The following is a 19,126-nucleotide window of genomic DNA, read 5'->3' on the forward strand; positions in this document are numbered from 1 at the left end:
AATATTTTTTTTTTTTTATAATATTTGATATTACTTTGGAACTAATTTTAATGCCACCCAATTTTATATTTTATATATTTTTCCGAGTCGGGTGCTAATCTGATTGGTACCTAACTTATATTATAATAGTTTATAAACTATAGCAATTAGAATCTTTGACAATATTAAAAGACTGCAAAAACGTTTCTATTTTTTTTTTTGAAAGTCTGCAACAAGATCGTTTAAAATATAATAATGATTACTGTTTATTATAACAAAAAATGTTAGTGTGTCATAAAATAATGATTATGAAATCACTCTGTATAGAAGTACATTATATAACGTTTATATATGCGCATACGCGAGTTAGAGACCAACAATAATTACTACAATATTTACCTATGATAATATTATCGTAATGACATTACAACAATAAAATAAAAGGAATTATATTATCTTCGCGTGGTTTTTTGCCGCCTGCGTCGAGAATCACGAGGCGCACCTTATTTATATATAAATATACCTATATGTTTCAAGGTGTATGATCACTTTAGTAGTAAGTGTTGATATGCTCGATAGTTATTTAGTGAATGCTGATATTATACGAATGAGAACCATACAATTACAATAAATTATTTTGATATTTTAAAATGTTAAATACCTATCACCTTTGTGCTAGGTTTAGTATGCTATAACAATGAAGATAAATATCCAGCAGTAAAACGTTATAAAATCGGATTGATGCATACTTATCGAGCTTACAGCTATCTCGTGCGATAACACCAATAATAGTCTAACGTACGTCTTAAACACCGATTAAAAGTTCCGAAATAACGTGATAGAGCAATAACGTCTTATAATACCATCGAAAATATCTTGCAGTTTACAACACGCTTGAAGTGTATACACTAAAATCGTAAATGTCAACAGTCATCGGTGTATTATATACAGATATTTATAATATCGTATAAAATATAAAGAAGATTTTGGCTACACTCACTATGATCTGACAGTGTCTATACACATTCTACAGATGAGATCATACATCTAATGTATTATTATATCATAGTGTCGAGCAGTCGAGCACTATTAACGGTTAATCGGTTAATTGGTTCTGTATAAAATTATGATATTGCGACTATTGATGTCACATCGACGTTCCGTTTACTGATATTAATTATTACTAAATAGTAAATTTTGTAATATTATGCAATATAATATATACTCGCTATAATATTGCAGTCTTATAGTCATTGTACGTGTATATTATTATAATATTAGAAGTAAACATGCCGTGATAAATATTCTATTCATATAATGGTGATGATTTTTTAAGCACGTGAGGTGCAAATATCCAGTGATCTATCTTTGAACGAAGGTGTAAAAAAAACGTTTATGTAAAACAACATTTGTTATGAATATAATTCGATCTAAGTACTTAATATATGGCACCTACATACTACAATGTATAAGCATCTGATGTAATATTATGAAATGTATTTGTATTGTACAGTGACAATGAATATAATACAATATATTACATACATATCGAAATATATTTCGATAATTCACATTTTTATTGTAATTGTTTTTCTTTATTAATAAGAATATGAAATTTTAAATGTGTGAAATATTTGAATATTGAATAAAATATATTTTTCTTCTTTTTTTAAAAAAAAATAATTTAAGTTATTTTTACACATATTTTTCATTGGTAGTTTTTTATTTAATAGTAAAAAAATGTTAAAAAATTTAGATCTTAAATAGAGCAATTGAAATCTTAATCTAGGTAAAAAAAACATTTTACAGTACTTTTCTGAGTATTTTTTTTTATGCTAAGCCACTCGTCACAATATTGTTCTCTTTATTTTCTTTTGGTTAAAAAAAAATAACCATAGAAATTCGAAATTTTCACCGAATGTTGATACTATTATTTTCTATACAACATACAACTTTCAAAATATTTTAACTCCTTTCAAAATTTCGATTTTTTTTTATAAATACCGATAAAAAAGTATGAATGGGTAATAATGGTTAAAAATGTAGTAGGTACTAGGTTTTTAATAAATTATCCATTTATCAATTAAAAAATATCGAATATTTTTTTATAAGTAAGAATGAATGAATGTTAGAATTTTGAAAAAATTTTTCAAAATCTCGAAAATTACAAATTATTTTGTATTCTACTCAATAAATGTTTTACAGCAGAACGATATTTTTTTATTTACCTTTTTTATATTGACAGTAACGTATAAAATATTTATATTTAATATTTATTTTTTTATATTGTATCATACAGAAAAATATAGAATGCTTATATATTTCATTAACATTATATACATTATATGTACAATGTAGGCATAACATACTATTATACTATACTTATACCCAAATATAATAATATGTCAACCACGACTCTAATCATTGGACCAATGTTTGTTTGTTTTTTTTTTTTTTTTAAAAAGTGGCACATTTATATAAAATATTTCTGACTTGACATAGTAAGTATAATATACAATACATAACATATAATAAACCTATAGACTAACCTAACTAATTATACAACCATTGATATAGACTTTTGCACAATAAGTATATTACTTCATAATGGGACATGACAATCATAAAGTATGGAATAAGAAGCCGTAGAATTAGTATTACTTAGTTCTAAATTAAAAGATTACAGAAAATACCACGTACCACTTTTTTTTAAGTCTGCGATAAGAATTTCTAGGAATCGAGAGGATATGTAAGTAATTTTATGATTGGGTTGTGGTGGTTTTATGGTCTAGAAAAAAAAACCTTTTTGTAAAATAGTGCAACTTTATCCTCAATCAATTTAATGCCAAAGTCTTTGTGAAGAGACAAAGGGTGGAAGGTTTGTGATTTTGTAGAGTGCAATGTCTTGAAATACTTTAATTTTATTTAGTTTCGATTTTTTTTAGCCGACTTCAATAGTTCTTTATCCAGTATGCCCATATTGATTTTAAGAGTTTACAAGTTTTGTTTTCAGCTTATAAATTTGTCATTTGTTTTTTTTTTTTTTTTTTGGTAGTCATTTTTTAAGTGTTCTAAAATGATCATCAAAAATTAATCTCTCTGATTTATATTGTTGTTCCATAGTAATTGTCTTATCAATGTTTATTTCAAGTGTTTAATGGTATGTAATAAATAAAATGTAGTAAAAATAACAATGTCATAAAAAAATATTTAATATTAACTAAGGTACTTTTTATAATTGTCGATAGATTAATTTTCTTTTTATTTGATGTGTCTTACTGAAATGAGTGTAAGCCGTAAGGTAAGTTCGAATACCTGTGAATATCCAAAAACCAAGAAAATACATATTGTTTATTTTTAAATTAAATTCATAGTAAAAAATTAATTACCTTTTTCTTAGTATTCCAAGTATCAATGACCTATTAAGGAACTCGAGTATCACAATATATTATTATAGTTTATTTAAAAATGATTACAAGTAGTATTGCGTAGGTATACAAAATTTAATTCAGTATAAGCCATTTATTTATTTATTTAATTTCATATAGATATGATTACTGGGCTCTTCTGAGATGACTCGTGTGAGGTTAAAATATAAATTATGAAAAAATTACAAGAAGTTAGAGAGAAAAAAAAAATTACAAAATGAAATAATCTATAGCATGAATATCTAAGGTGCATACAAATTGAGTTAGTTTATAATGATTAAACAATTGAAATAAATACAGTGATAATATTATAAATTTAATTCGTAAGGGAAATCCAATAGCCGTTGTAGAATGCTTTTTTTAAATAAATTTATTGGGTGGTTTGTTATATAAGGTGGTATTTTGTTGAAAAGTTTGGTACCAATTATTTCAAAATGTCTGCTAGTTGTGGTTTTTTTAGTTTTTTTTTTTATGAAAAAACGGTTTTTTGTGTATTTTGTGTTGACTCCATCGCGTTTTTGGTTATCAGCATTATTTATAGAGAATATTCGATTATATTTTTTAATAATTTTTCACAAAGATCAGTAAAAAAAACATTATTACTTATTTCAGCCAAGTGTGTTCAAAATAAAGAAGAAGACCGCAACAATTCGATAATTTTACAGCGATACGCTGTATTCATATTTCTTTTAGGCTTTAGCTGTCCTGATATATACTACTAGCTATTCAAAATGTATATATTTAACATTTTTATACTAAAACGAAATATTTTTAAAAAAAAAATTATTATGGTAAAAATTAACCATCGGAAATTATATCCTAGGCTGACAAATCATCATCGTTCAGAATCGTTTTTCGTATACAATGATACCTATCATTAGATTCAAGTTTAACACTCCTATAATATATACCTAATAAATCCACGCGACATCTAATGTACAGCAGAGCGGTACTCACTTACCCGCTTTTTTATTAACGGAAACCTATATTATTTTTTTTTTATAAAAGTTTCAATGTACTTTTCTGAATTTCTGTATATAAAACATCTAAAAATATATTAATAGGCTTTCATAAAATTAAATAAATTAACACAACTATAATATAGGTATAAAATAATATAATACTAAAAATAAAAATAAAATTCTACATGCATATATTCATCATGTAAAAAAAACCACCAAGAATATGTCAAATATGTGGCTATCCCACATCTATCAAACATTTTTCCATGGAGTGCAGGGACACACAAGAAGCTCGGCAAAAATATCTCATACCTTAAAACATTCATAACTGCTTGGTCCTAAATACTATACAAAAGTGATATTATTCACCAAACATATAAACTTGTACAAAACAAAATATTTCAGCTTAATATAAGTATAGGAGTATAGATAATATATAATTATGAAAATTAATAGAAAAACATATTATAATAAAAAAATAAATAAATAAATAAGCCACCTGGCCAATAGCTATCAAAGTCTTAACATAAAAAAAATAATAATAATGATTTGATAAAATGTTTGATTTTTTTTCTTTAGGATATTTATTTTTATTTTAATAATTCATATTATAACATAACATAAAATAATGTAAAAAATATATATACCTACACCTATATACATATATTTCACTAACTCCCTCTACAGTCAAACATAATGTATCCCTATAGTTTTAAGACCAATATTTTGTAATTATTACAGGCTAATGACCTCAGAAGGTGAAGCTTTATTAACCCAATAATAAAAAAAAATTTTAAAAATGTATATTTTCATTAGGTATATCATATTACCATTAAATAATTATCATAAAGTGCTATGAAGTTTCTACGGAGCTATTTTATTTGTTATGTAAATCAAAATAGAAGTGTTCGAAGAAAAAATATGAAATAGGTAATTTGAAATATTATTAGCAATATAATAAAAAAAATTATAATAATAAAATAATATTATAATATTATAATCTTCCTAATACTAATATTTACATTGCCCCCATTGTATGTAATTTGAATACAGCACGGTTTCGTGCATATTTAAATATTATTGTTTATAAATTTATTTTTAAATGGTTCTTGATAAAAAAAATAAAATAAACTAATTTTGAAGAATACATCTAACAGAGACTAATTCTCAACCTAAAAATAAAATTTTAGGGAAATGGCAGGTTAATGTAATGAAACCAATAGATGGGATTACGAATGGTTACCAAACAAGTCAATTATTGACAGCTGCTGTCTCAGGTGTCGTTTTTTTTTTTTAATAAAAGAAAACAGTTTACCTTATTTTTATATCGTTTCGAAACAAATCATTTTCATCTCAGAAACAATCATGATAATGATATTTATTACTAATAAGACGTTATAGAGTGCAGATTATCTATAATATAATATAAGCACAGACTAACGGCTTCGTTCACAAACAGTTTGTATCTAAATTTCTAGACGACCGCGACAGCGACACAACGACTATCGAGTACACAAAGATGAATAATAAAGTATACTAAAATATTATACACTTAAAAAGTCTAAACAAGATATAATTTATTTCTCATATCACACACCAATATAGTTGGAAAAAATAAAAGATTTTAATATTATTATATGTACATAGTTATTATTCCCCAACATTTTATGTTTATTCCTTAATTAGTTCTCTAGTGTACTACTAAATTTATCGATACATCATGTCGTCTAAAATTAATAAGTTTTATGGAATGTTCGGATCGAATGGTATTAAAATATTACCTATTTTGATCTCGAATGAAATTCGAACATTTTAATTTAGTTAAGGGTCAGTTCCAAAAATCGTTGATACTATTCAAATGATATATAGGTGCGTATAGTTACCTCAGTCACATATATTATTTATATTATTATCACTTACCATCATAATTATTGTCCATTGCCACAAAAAACGCACACATAATTACATAAACACATTCACACGATACGCATTGAGGCAATTAGCGTTTGGATGAATTTTAATACAATTGATACAATGTATTTGAACGATTTAGTACAATGGGTTCGAGTGAACGGTTTTAAAATATTGTGATTTATCTGAGAAATATTTTATTATTGAATTTTCCCTCTCATCTTAGAAGACTTTGGACTGTGTGATTCCAATGGTAGATAATTAAAAATGCATGGTTATTTATTTTATTTTTTGTTTTATTAAAAATCAAATGTCATAAATTTTACTATAATTTTTTTTTTTTTTTAATTGTCTTGCCTTTAGATTTCAATGTATAATACACTTAATATGCGTCATCATTAATAATAATACACGAGTAATAGGACTACCCTTATATGAATTTTTGATGTAGCTTCATAAATTATATTATAGTGATGACGAAAGTATGAAAGGACTTTGAATCTGTGAATCTGTTTTTAACTCAGTATTGGTGGTCATTTTGAACTGAATTTTGTATGCGAGTATGCCATTTTAAAAAAAAGGATATAAAATCCTTAGACTTTGGTAACCGTATTGATCTTTACTAACGATACGTGGATTGTAAATAAGTTTTTGATTTAGGGTAACATATAGATATTTAATCATTGTGATTCACTGGACCAATTGATACGTTTTCCATCAACGAACAGTTGAGTATGCAGGATCGGGAGACTTCAAAGTGTTTACTATAACCAGTATACCTAACGAGTATATTTAAATATATGCTATTATTTATTTTATATTTACATGTTACAAAATATAAGACTTAAAGTATAAAATCGTTATCAAAATTGATGATCAGAAATAAATCTAATTTATATTATCTATTATTAAAACCATATAGACATTGAAACATTATTTTAATATCATTATTTTTGTTATTTTGACAACCGTATTAGGTGTTATATACGATTATTAATTTGCTGTGTAGAGCAGTGGTTCAAAGTTGGACATTTTTTCCGATTCCTCTTCAACTTCAACGAGATAATTTTGAAGTGATAGATTGTCTCCTTTGAAAGGCTATGTTGAAAAAAAGACAAAATACTGTTAATTCTATAATTTTTCGCATTCGACATGAAAAAATGTGGAGACTACTTACTTGTGGTGAATCAGATAACATCGGCGGACCTTGTTCCAAAATAATGTACGACGATTTTTCGTCCTTGTAAATCTGATGGACGATGTATATCTTGTAATTGGCAAATACTAAAATGACGAGTGAATAAGTGATGAGGTTACATTAAACAAATATCGGAAAAAAAATCTTATATTATTTGCATAAGTATAATGTTATACTTATATACTTACTCATTATGGTTATCGATTTTATACAAATTACGAGACTCCCGACTTTGGACAAAACAAATATAAAACACGTTATCGCTGACAAAAGGTAAAGATTGTTGACTATTATCCATATTCTAACATCTTGTATGTTACTATACTGAAAAAAATTATTAAAAACAACGTTCACATAATACAATTATGATGTTATAGTTATAAATAATTATAATATTTAAAAAAAAAAAAAAAACGATTTTCGATCGAAATATTTTTTGGGAATAATGCGATATCGATGAAAAACAAAATTTTGATTCAGTTGATGTTTGGTATGTGGTTTATCTCAAACTATATTGCACTCAAATTATACAAAGATTACGTGATAGCAGAAATTTTGTTATTCTCACGTAAAAGCGAGTCGGAATTAATTCAGTCTGTCATTTCGGATAAAGCATAAAATCATAAAATGACAATAACAAAATATTAACTAGATACAAAATATGTAGTGCGGTATATAGATACTACATAATTCGTAAAAAATGGATGTTGAATTTTAAATTATTAGGTATAAGGTTCGAGATTTTTGTTATGGGATTGTGCAGTACTATATGTCTATATAGTATAACAGTCGAATACAATCACTAATGTACTTAATACACTAGAGATCCGTTTTACACAGATAAAATAATATTCACTAGGTGTTATTTATATTGTATACCAAACGATAAAACTAGATAAATGTAAAAATAAATTTAAAATATAACGAAAAATATTATACGAGCAGGTGATTCACAAATCATGCGAATTACCATTTTTTGTTTAATAAAATGATTAAAATTCTGATGTTTGAAATACTTAAATACTATATTTTCAAGTTTTTGAATTACTATTTTACTATTTAACTATCTTACAATGATACAAACTTTTATTTTTCCTTTTTCTTTAAACTGTTTAGTGGATAATTTTTTTGAAAATTTTGATTTACCTAACACAAAATTCAAACTAATAATTTTTAAATAATTTCAATTTTCATTTTATTTATAATAAACTTTAAAAATAGTTTTTTTTTTTTAATAAATTTAACATAAAACACGATATTGAATTTTGTAGGAAAAAATAAAACAACAACATAATAATAATATAGAATGCGTTTGTAAACTTGGCTCATATACAGATTTTTTTTGATCCAGCAAGGTGTATTACTGTTATTCTGCACAGTATAGATAGTAAAATAGTTTCAGTTACAGGAATATAATATACATATTATATTATGTAAACTCGGTAACAATCCTTTTTTATGGACAAAATAATGATATATACATATTATTGTAGTATACTTATCTCTAATCACCTAACCACTCAAAGTACTTAGGTATAAAGTATTATTTTTTACGTTTGCCCTCCATTTACCTATATACGTTTACGGACTTTGATATAGATTTTGTATTTTGATTCAATGTTTAAATGGAAACCTACGCAGCAATCGATTATACATTTTAAAACGGGTAGCGGATAATCCTAACATGTAGTGGACATGGAGTTACAAACTAGTACCAAAATAAAAAACGACTTCGCATAAATGGACATAATATAAAACGTATCTACATAATATCGAAAAATATTGTTCTATAAATCTATCTTATATACATTAAAATAAATAATTTAAAAATGTATTTTTTAAAAGTAAGGAAGATGCTAATTATGGTCAATTTAAATCGATTGAGAACAGAAAAAAATTACTCAAAATAAAAAAAAAAACTGATTTTCTTAATTGTACATCAGGTAAATATAATATTATAATACAAAAATACCCACTTTTTAATATATTATAATATATAAATATAAACATACGTATAATCAATAATAAATATATTGCAGTACATTTAGTACGATAATAATATAATACAATGATATCATTAATTTAAATAAAATTAATAAATAATACCGATTTTAATGCGTGTACTCGTATGTATTACCGATTATTATTTTTTTTTTTTTTTGTACTTAATAGTTTATTGCGGGCGTTTTGTAATTTCTCAATTCCTCGCGGCTGTTCACTACACAGAGCCAACAGAGGTTTCACTGTTGTATATTATAATATGTTCTTAAATGTTTAGAAAAATAAATGTTTTATCTCTGAATCACTCATCTATTTCGCGTTGTTATGAAATTAATATAGTAAATAATAATATAATATTATAATATCGTAATTCGTAAGTATACGCGTTATTCGGTATAGATATGGTGTTCAACACATAGTGGTAAGTTCACACACACGCAAAAGTGTATTACTACAGTTTTGATCGTTTTGGGACACCACTGCATACACGTTCGGCAACGACCATCGAAATATATATATTATGTAATAAATCGTACCTGTGAGTATTGTTGCCGAATATTACTATATTATAATAAATACGCTTGGTGTAAACTGAAAACTCAACGCAGCTGCAGGTGTTTAACAGATACGTTATAATATCGTATTAATCAATGTCATAGAATATTACTATGTTTTATAACAACACCATATTTAGTATTTATACACATAGTTATAATAATAATACCAAATAAAATTATTCACACCAAATACCTACCTACAGCGAAGGCATACGAAGGATACCCGTGTCCTATCTAATCGTATTTCTAAAAGACGTACTGAACGATTTGTATCATACCTACCTAAAATATAATATCTTAAAATTTTACAAATTCTATATTATGTTGGACTAACAGTGATATCGTCACGACCCACGGGCGTCGGAAACCTTCACATTGTACGATAGTATACTTATAAGAAAATGAACAATAATTGCTAATAAGCGACGATAGTGCATAATTGTATGTGTTTGGTGCTTACTCGGATAGTGGCATTTCGCAAATGGTAACTCGCGTACATCGACAGTATGACGTCACATATTTGGAATAGCAGAGAGGCATTGAAGTAAAACTGTCCGAAACCTGTGAAACACACATATTATTAGTATAATAATAATATTATAATACACGCACAGGCATTCAGACGTTACGCGGCAATCCGAAATTTCTGTCTGTCAAGTTATTTATTAACGTACCTACGTATATTATAACGTTAAATAATAAAATGATTTACGTATTATTATAAACGTAGCATTGATATTCGTGCGCTCGACGCGTCATATTATACGCGTTGAACGTATGTATAAATAGTATATTGTATTATTTTGACGATTAAATCCAGGAAATTAGAGTACACTATTATATTATATACCGAACGGCGTCAGTATTCATTAGTGTATTAACACAATCGTGCAGATAATGATGATGATAATAATATTATAATGCGAAAAATCGTCGACCGAAAATCTGAATATTATCTGATGAAAACAATAATATTTTATTTGGTTTCACCGCGTATCTCATACATCCTTCTCTCACGAAAATATTACCGCACACGCCACTACATTGAAACCGACTTATTTCTCAGAACATATTATTTATTTTTTTATGCTTTGGAAACTTAGTTTTCAGTCTGAAGTCAAAAGTATACCTCTGTGTAATATTCCGCTACGTGTATTTTAAATTTATAAATGTATACTGTAAACGTAGAAGTAAATTCAATTAAAATACGTATATACGCGTAGTTAATAATGCATTCCCTTTGATTGAGTTTATTTTCAGTCGACGTTTTTAAGACGCAATAATGATGAAAAATCATAATATCGCACTTCATGTTTAATAAAAGTCATCTCGTGAGACGCTATACTTCTATACATTTAAGAAGATAAATTAATCATTCATAATTAAATACTTTAACCATCATATAAGTACATCATCATTGTAATAATTTTTCAAATTATTACGGTATGGCAGGTTATATATTATTATATTCGTAAATAATATTTCAACGCTAAATTATAATAATATATTGTGGAAAAATCACTCGAACGGTTTTTTTCAACCGAGTTTTTTTTTTTTTTTTAATAATTAATAAATACAACATATTGGTTAAAGTACACTTACCACAGAATATACAGTATATGTATAGTGTATGCACGTCATTATGCACGAGTCTATATAGATATTATGTGGAATTTACAGATAAAATTGCTAGTAAAATTTTAATAAATGTAGGTACAAGCAAAATCGGTACATTTTTGAAATTATTTTTTTATATATATAGACATAATTTTACTTACTTAGCCTATTCCTGAAATTGCTTAAACCGATAAAATTTATAATTCCCATCGTGAATGATAACAATACAAAATATAGATAAGATAATTTACAATAAAAAAATATACATATATAATATGTATTCTATAAAATTTGAATTTGAATAAGTAACGATATTATAATATTGACCGCGTTAATTACAGTGCTTACTTTTTTACAATTTTTAAAAAGACTATAGTATATTTTATGTGTAATATTTATGTACCTAGATAGTTTTAAAGGTTACCTAAATATAAATATATTTATAGTTAGTTATTAGTGTTATTATACGCTCGAAAAAATATTAAAATGAGGAGTTATTAAATTTTAACAGCAGTATTTAAAAAATAATCAACCGGTTAATTACATACGATAAATTTACCGAACTAATCTAACAAGATTATACGATGTTTACCGAACGTATGTGCTTAGGTATTCTTTATTGTGAACGGTTTGGGTTTTTTGAAACACTTATTATTTATTAAAAATGTACCTGAAACAAGTTCGGGAGAATTTTCCGGAGTCCAAACAAAAAGCTTAAAATAAAAACTAATGACAATAATAATATTATATTGTATGACTACAATACAATAGTCAAATATATTTGCGTACACGATAATAATAATAAACGTGACGATTTTAAATTACTCACCGACCCACGAATGACTTATCTTGCCACCCTTTTCAACGTACCATTCTAATAAGCAGCTGGTGATCAACAGTATAATTGAAAACCATTGAAACCACTAAAATAAAAACAAACACACAAATTGCAAGTCAGCAAACCCATCAACTATAGAGCCAAAATAAGGGTTAGAGTCTCTCCGGAGCATTAAAAATAAATATACTTATTATCATTTTTTAAAATAACAAATTAAAATATATTTTATTACTGGTATACAATTAATTGAATACATAATATTTTTATTAATATTGTAAACATTTATCTCAATCAATATCAATTGAGAATCCTAAAACGACCAAAAAGTCATTACTAAATAGTAAATATTATTATATTATTATACTGCTTACATAAATGATAATAAGTATTATATTATCTGATTATCATGTATGTATCGTGTACATAATTATTTATTTTAAGTTTTATCACGTGCAAAACAAAAATATATCTATCAAGTACAAAAGTTATTATTACATAAATACCTATCACAATGATATTGTTTTGTTTATCCCATTTTCATAATACATATATTTTATTGAACTGTAGACTGAGTATTATATAATATGTATATAATTATACAATATGTCAATACTGAATAATGATTCTAATTATTATTATAATAATAATCTCGTTTTACACGAATACGTATTTCAACAAGCAGTTAAAAATAAGAATAGGTACATAAGTGTTATTCAATATTAAAGTCATTTGACATTAAAAATTCAACAAATGATGTTATCATTTTTATATTGCTATCAAAAAACTAATACAAATAAAAAACAGCTAAAAAAATCTTACCGACTTGTTTATCAATATTTTAATACACGTATACTATTATATTATTCATTTAAAGTGGCTATTTTTAAATTATTTATGAAATAAATTTATCTTCTGTAAGAATACAAATTAAAAAAAAAAAAAAAATTAAAAATGAAAAGCGACAACCAATATTGACATTTTTCTAAAAAATATATCGCCTTTGTATCGATCATAACACTTATTGTAACTATAGTGTTATTCTTGTCCTGGCGATCGAGGGCGAATACTTAGCATTTACCTAAATAATAAAATACCTACTCACCAACTGTAAAGCCGTCAACGTGTACAAGGTCCTACGAGGATCCGAGTTCTCCACCTTATAAGACGAGATTCCGAACGCGGGTAAGTCTGTCCATTGTTTTTTGAAGTATTTCAAATTTACAATCATTTGTACGATATTATTATTGTCTGAGACTCGCGGGACGCCAGGGTTTCAATAATGGAAGTGTTCGTTGCGGTGGACGTGCTCGCGATCGACACGGCGTCACGTAAAATGACTGCAGCGACCGCGACCTAACGATATATGATATTTTGTTTATGTTTATCTCAGTACTATGATTATAGGCGACAGTTGTGCGCTAACGAAATCGAAATGATATTATCTACAGACTGAAATATGCGAGTAAACCTTCGATAATTGTTTTTACGCACGTAATGTACTTACGTCAGATATATGCCTGCGGTTTGATATGGATAACAATATAATAAATTATTATGAATTGCTGATAATAGAAAAAAGAGAAATATGATAAACGGGCGACGGCCGAAGAAATTCTAGAAGCACATTACCAATGTCCTTATAAATAATATAATATATAATATACGAGTGTACACACAGAATGAATCACCATTACCAATTATGTCAAGTGCCCACCTTCCTTTCCTTTTTCAATAATGCAGTTATTCAAAAATTTTTGAAATTGTTTACTTTAATTCTACAATACAATCTAATATTTAATTTGATTTCTTAAACTACACTTAATATACCTAAAAATTCAATTTTTAATAACTTAATTATTAATTATAATAAACATTGAAAGCCCGGTAAATTATCGTGTGAATTAAAGTACACAGCATTTCGGTATGGGAATATAGTGATTAATATGTTATATCTTAATCATATCGCATTATAGTTATATACATATCATTATATTATGTAGAATAATCTATAGGTCTCATTAATTTTTTTTCACGTACATATTACCGCACTGTACATTTAAAAATAAATATTGTGACAGTGTATAGTTACCTACAAGAAGATTAAAGATCTAACGCCTTTAAAATTACGATTATATAAATAAAATATATGTATATACAAAAAACCATTTAATTGTTATGAATTAAATGTATACCTAAAGTATAAATACCATTGCAGTGTAGGGTTATCATGTTATATTATCTGATATTGATACTGTATAGATAAGTCATAAGTGAATTTCTACTTATAACAAATATATATATTTATGACAAATATATGACATGATAAATGTTGATGATCGTTAAATAAAAATAAACATTTGTATATTTTTATTTTATCCCAAAAACGTAGTTTTTATTGTTTTATTGTTCTTTATTTTCCAGAATATAAGAAGATAAATGATATAAAATATCGCCAGAAAAAAATAATAACAAGTTATTTATTATATTATTATTTAATACTTACGTCATTTCAAACAGCATTTCCTGTTAATTATTAATGTTAATATGATATGTAATATAATAATAAATGAAGTGCAATGATAGTATTATGATTAGTTTTTTTTGAAGTGGGGTCTAATTTTTTTTTTTTTTACTTTATATAGATTATAAGTATTTGTAGTTTTATTAAAATCTGATTGGAATAGAAATTATTGTAAAATATGAGTAATATTATTAGAAAAATAAATTTTAGAGTCATTAAGAAATTAGCTACTTACCAATATAGTTATTAGATATTTCACCTTATTAATCATTATTCATTACTCTAAATAACGTATATTGATCAGAAATCGAATAAAAGTGTTCAAGTGGTAATTTATGAAATTTTCTAATTAAGTACTTCGGTAAAAATAATATTTATATTGTAAAGCTTAACTGTATTCATTTGAAATATATATTTTTAAACTAATGTATATATTATTATTATAGTAGAAGGTAATTATTAAATTAATAATTTGTTTATAAGATATACTAGAAGTTTAATAAAATTTAAAATACTATAAATGTTGATAAATAGTATATGAATATCCATATTAAACTTTTGAGGAACACCATATTTTATCATTAAGATTATTTTTTGTTAGCTATAATATCAATTATATTTTGTTTATAAATACACCAAGATGTTGCAAAAAATATTACGTTAATGGCAGAATAGTATACATTAAATTTAAAATGTTAAGTACGTGATGGTAAAAACATTCAATATCTGTTAATTTTTTTATTCTTCTAAAAACGAAAAAAAAATCGTCTGTCCCTACACGGACCTGTCCAGTGAATCTCATTATATCATTATATTGTCGAACAATTAAATAAAAATAATATATTATTGAATTTACATAAAAATCGATGTTATAAATTAACTTCCATTTAAAAATGAAATTTCATTGAAAAGACAATTTCAGTGAACCAAAAACTGTTATTTATAATAATTAATGTATATTATATTATAATTACGCGAGCGTTAAAGTCCATTTAACATTATTATAATTTAAATAATCAGTTACTGAAGACCACGATACGCGTACGTAAATTGAATTAGAAATTTCAAATGTTTTTATAAGTGGTATTATGGTTGAATGTACACATTTTAAACTTCAAAGCAACAAGCTTATTATATTATATATATATATTAATTAATCTTATTATACATAAGAAAAATATAAGTAGGTTTAAAAACCATTTATATAATTATTAAAAATATACAGTCAATTGTCAATTTCATAATATATTATTAAAAGAAAAAAACACAATAAAAATAGATTTATTTATTTTAATATGTATTCCTTGCAATAAAATTTGCCGGTGTACCGGAGTATTATAATTGATTAAAATAAATCATTTTAAATTAAAAATAAATATATTCTTGTATATTTTATTCTATACTTGTTCATTTCATTCATAGTATCAAGTAAAACCAATAGTTACTTATCGATACAGTTTTTTAAGACACGAAGTTTTAATAAATATCCAAGTCATCTGAATGATGACCATTGAACCATATTCATGCTTAAGGATTAAGTCATTTATATATTTTTTTAGTAGCTACAAAGTTTACCATTCATTAAAATTTTATATTTTTCCTTTTAAATCGTGTGTTCCACTTCATCAAGTATAACAGCACAAAAAATATTACCTAAAGGTATTTTTTATCGTCTTATATACCACTTAACAGTGTACATATTAATATATTATACAGATTGGGTTTTATTTCTTTCACTTGAAAATAAGTAACGCACGTACACAAGATAAAGCTAATGTTATGTATTATAATATGTTGACATGTTGTTAACTTTAATATTATAGTGAACTAACCAATGATCAAACTTAAAGGTTAGATCATTATCTGTTTTTCGTGTTAGTTCTATACGGCATTTCAATTTTTAAGCGAGTTATAAGCATTTTGATTTTTAATATTTTCTATAGGTAATCATAACTCGCTTCTACTAAACGAAAATTCATAATATTTTATGTTTGTAAGACAAAAATAACACATGTGCATGTGGGTGACCTCAAATGTTAAAATTATAAAAACATTACAATAAAATCACATAATATAACCTTAATATAAAACAGTATATCCTAGTTATCAATAGAAAAATAAAACTACACTATTTAATCATAATATTAAAACCATATGATCTATACTATTATTTTTTATTTTTGACTCGTCTCGTAATGCGTGAGTCATAATAATAATATAGATGGGTAGAGCTGAATTTAACAAGTTTCCAGTTAAATCGGTATATAAAAAAAAAATAGAAAATAACTTTGCATTCACTTTTCACTTTTTTATATAAATTATATTTTAAAATATATTCCGATTTAAATCATAATAATTTGACTATTTTTTTTAGTCAAATATTAATTTAAACTATTATATTTTTAACTAAAAATAATACACAAATGACATTAAAAGATCATACTACAAGCAATTGTAATTTTTAATTGTACATTTTTAATACAATAATTTTCTTCGTTGTTAGATAGTATGGTTTTATTCAATATTTAGTTTTTACATAATCATCATATTATACATTTTCGTGATTTACCTAATGATGACATAACTGATAAAAACATTCTTAAATTAATTATATTGATAATTAAATTAGTTTTTTTTTTTTGTAACCAAAGTTAATTATGTTAATACATTTTCATTTTTTTTAAACTGAATAACAAATGTTTGATGATAATTAGTGTCATGTTGAAGGTTCTATATAGGTTGTATCTATTCAAAGGAGATTTATTTGTTTGCAGAGTATGGACCTTTTATAGGCGTATCCATAAATACCTGTACTCTGTAGTAATAGTAAGAGCTTCAATGGTTCAATTTTATTTTATTTTCATTAAAACATGTCATTTGATGCCACAATGAAAACAAAAATGAAGAAGTTCGTTTATAAAAATTATTTTTTTTCTTAGATTTTTGAGTTACGACAAATTTCATTTACCTTTATTATTATTTAAGAGCTTTTTAAGTTAAAATTCATGTAAGAAATTCAAAAGGCGTACAGAATATTTAATACATTATTCGTTTACTTTTATAATATCGAAGGTGATGAATTTATTATATTATATTATATTATTATATAAATTATTAATTAGTAAATATATTGTAAACAAGTATTTACATATACATCGATATGCATATAAAATTTAAGACATAATATGATTCAGGGAAAATTTATTTGGATAAGATCATAGATAACTCACTTAAAATATTTATTTATAATCTATATAATTAAATGATCAAATTAAATTAGATGAATAAAAAATAATTTTAAACTTGAATGTTTTGTAAAATAATACTTTTACTATAAATAATAAATACAATAATATAATATACAGAATTTTAAATTTGTGTTTTACCTATACATACGATTTTCCATCTGTGTTACAGGGAATAAACAACAAAATAATTACGGTTAAAAATATAAATGATATTAGAGAACACAAATATAAAATATAATAAATAGCCTTAACTGCTATAGGTAATAGTACTGAAAAATTAACACTTCATCATAAAAAAATAAAATGTTGCACAATGGGCGAAGCGTTAAGTTTCAAGCTGCAGTGAAAAACGGCATAAATTATATACGAACGTCCTTATGGACAAAAGTCATATTTTCTATTTATATAAATTCTGCTCCAAACTAAATTGAAAATATTATAATCTGTATTTGAATATGTATAATATTATATTATTAAATACATAATATTTTGATGATATACGTAAGAATGCAAGTTAAAAAAAAAACTTAACTCAATTGCGACGAATGATAAACTAATGATTATAGATTTAATTATATATCGTTATTTACATACTAGGGTGATGAAATTTATTGTTGGTTAATATTGAAAACTTTTAGAATATAAAAATCCTCTTACCACGGTTATTATTTAAATTGTGATGCGCAAATCATTGTGCGAAAATATTCGCGTGTTTATCGTTCTATATTTAATACCCATGAGCAATGAGCATTATAATATTATAAACGCGTTATTATCGTAACACAATAAAATTACAAACGCCACTCTATTGTACCACGCATGTTTTTTCAAACACGCTTCGTTTGAAGTTAACGAACTATTTTATA

General features: G+C 25.0%; 1 protein-coding gene across 1 annotated transcript; it reads right to left on the minus strand.

Annotated features, from left to right (window-relative positions):
- Positions 1-7,067: 7,067 nt before the first annotated feature.
- On the minus strand, positions 7,068-13,885 carry LOC114126995 (uncharacterized). The gene is made up of 6 exons (XM_050200645.1): positions 13,594-13,885; positions 12,483-12,576; positions 10,497-10,597; positions 7,667-7,802; positions 7,458-7,564; positions 7,068-7,378 (listed from the first exon to the last, which is right to left on the minus strand). The coding sequence occupies exons 1-6, from the start codon at positions 13,717-13,719 to the stop codon at positions 7,274-7,276; spliced, it is 669 nt and encodes a 222-aa protein (XP_050056602.1). The 5' UTR covers positions 13,720-13,885; the 3' UTR covers positions 7,068-7,273.
- Positions 13,886-19,126: the final 5,241 nt, after the last annotated feature.

This window comes from Aphis gossypii, chromosome 2, assembly GCF_020184175.1.
Source record: "Aphis gossypii isolate Hap1 chromosome 2, ASM2018417v2, whole genome shotgun sequence".
In the NCBI taxonomy this organism is placed as follows: Eukaryota; Metazoa; Arthropoda; class Insecta; order Hemiptera; family Aphididae; genus Aphis; species Aphis gossypii.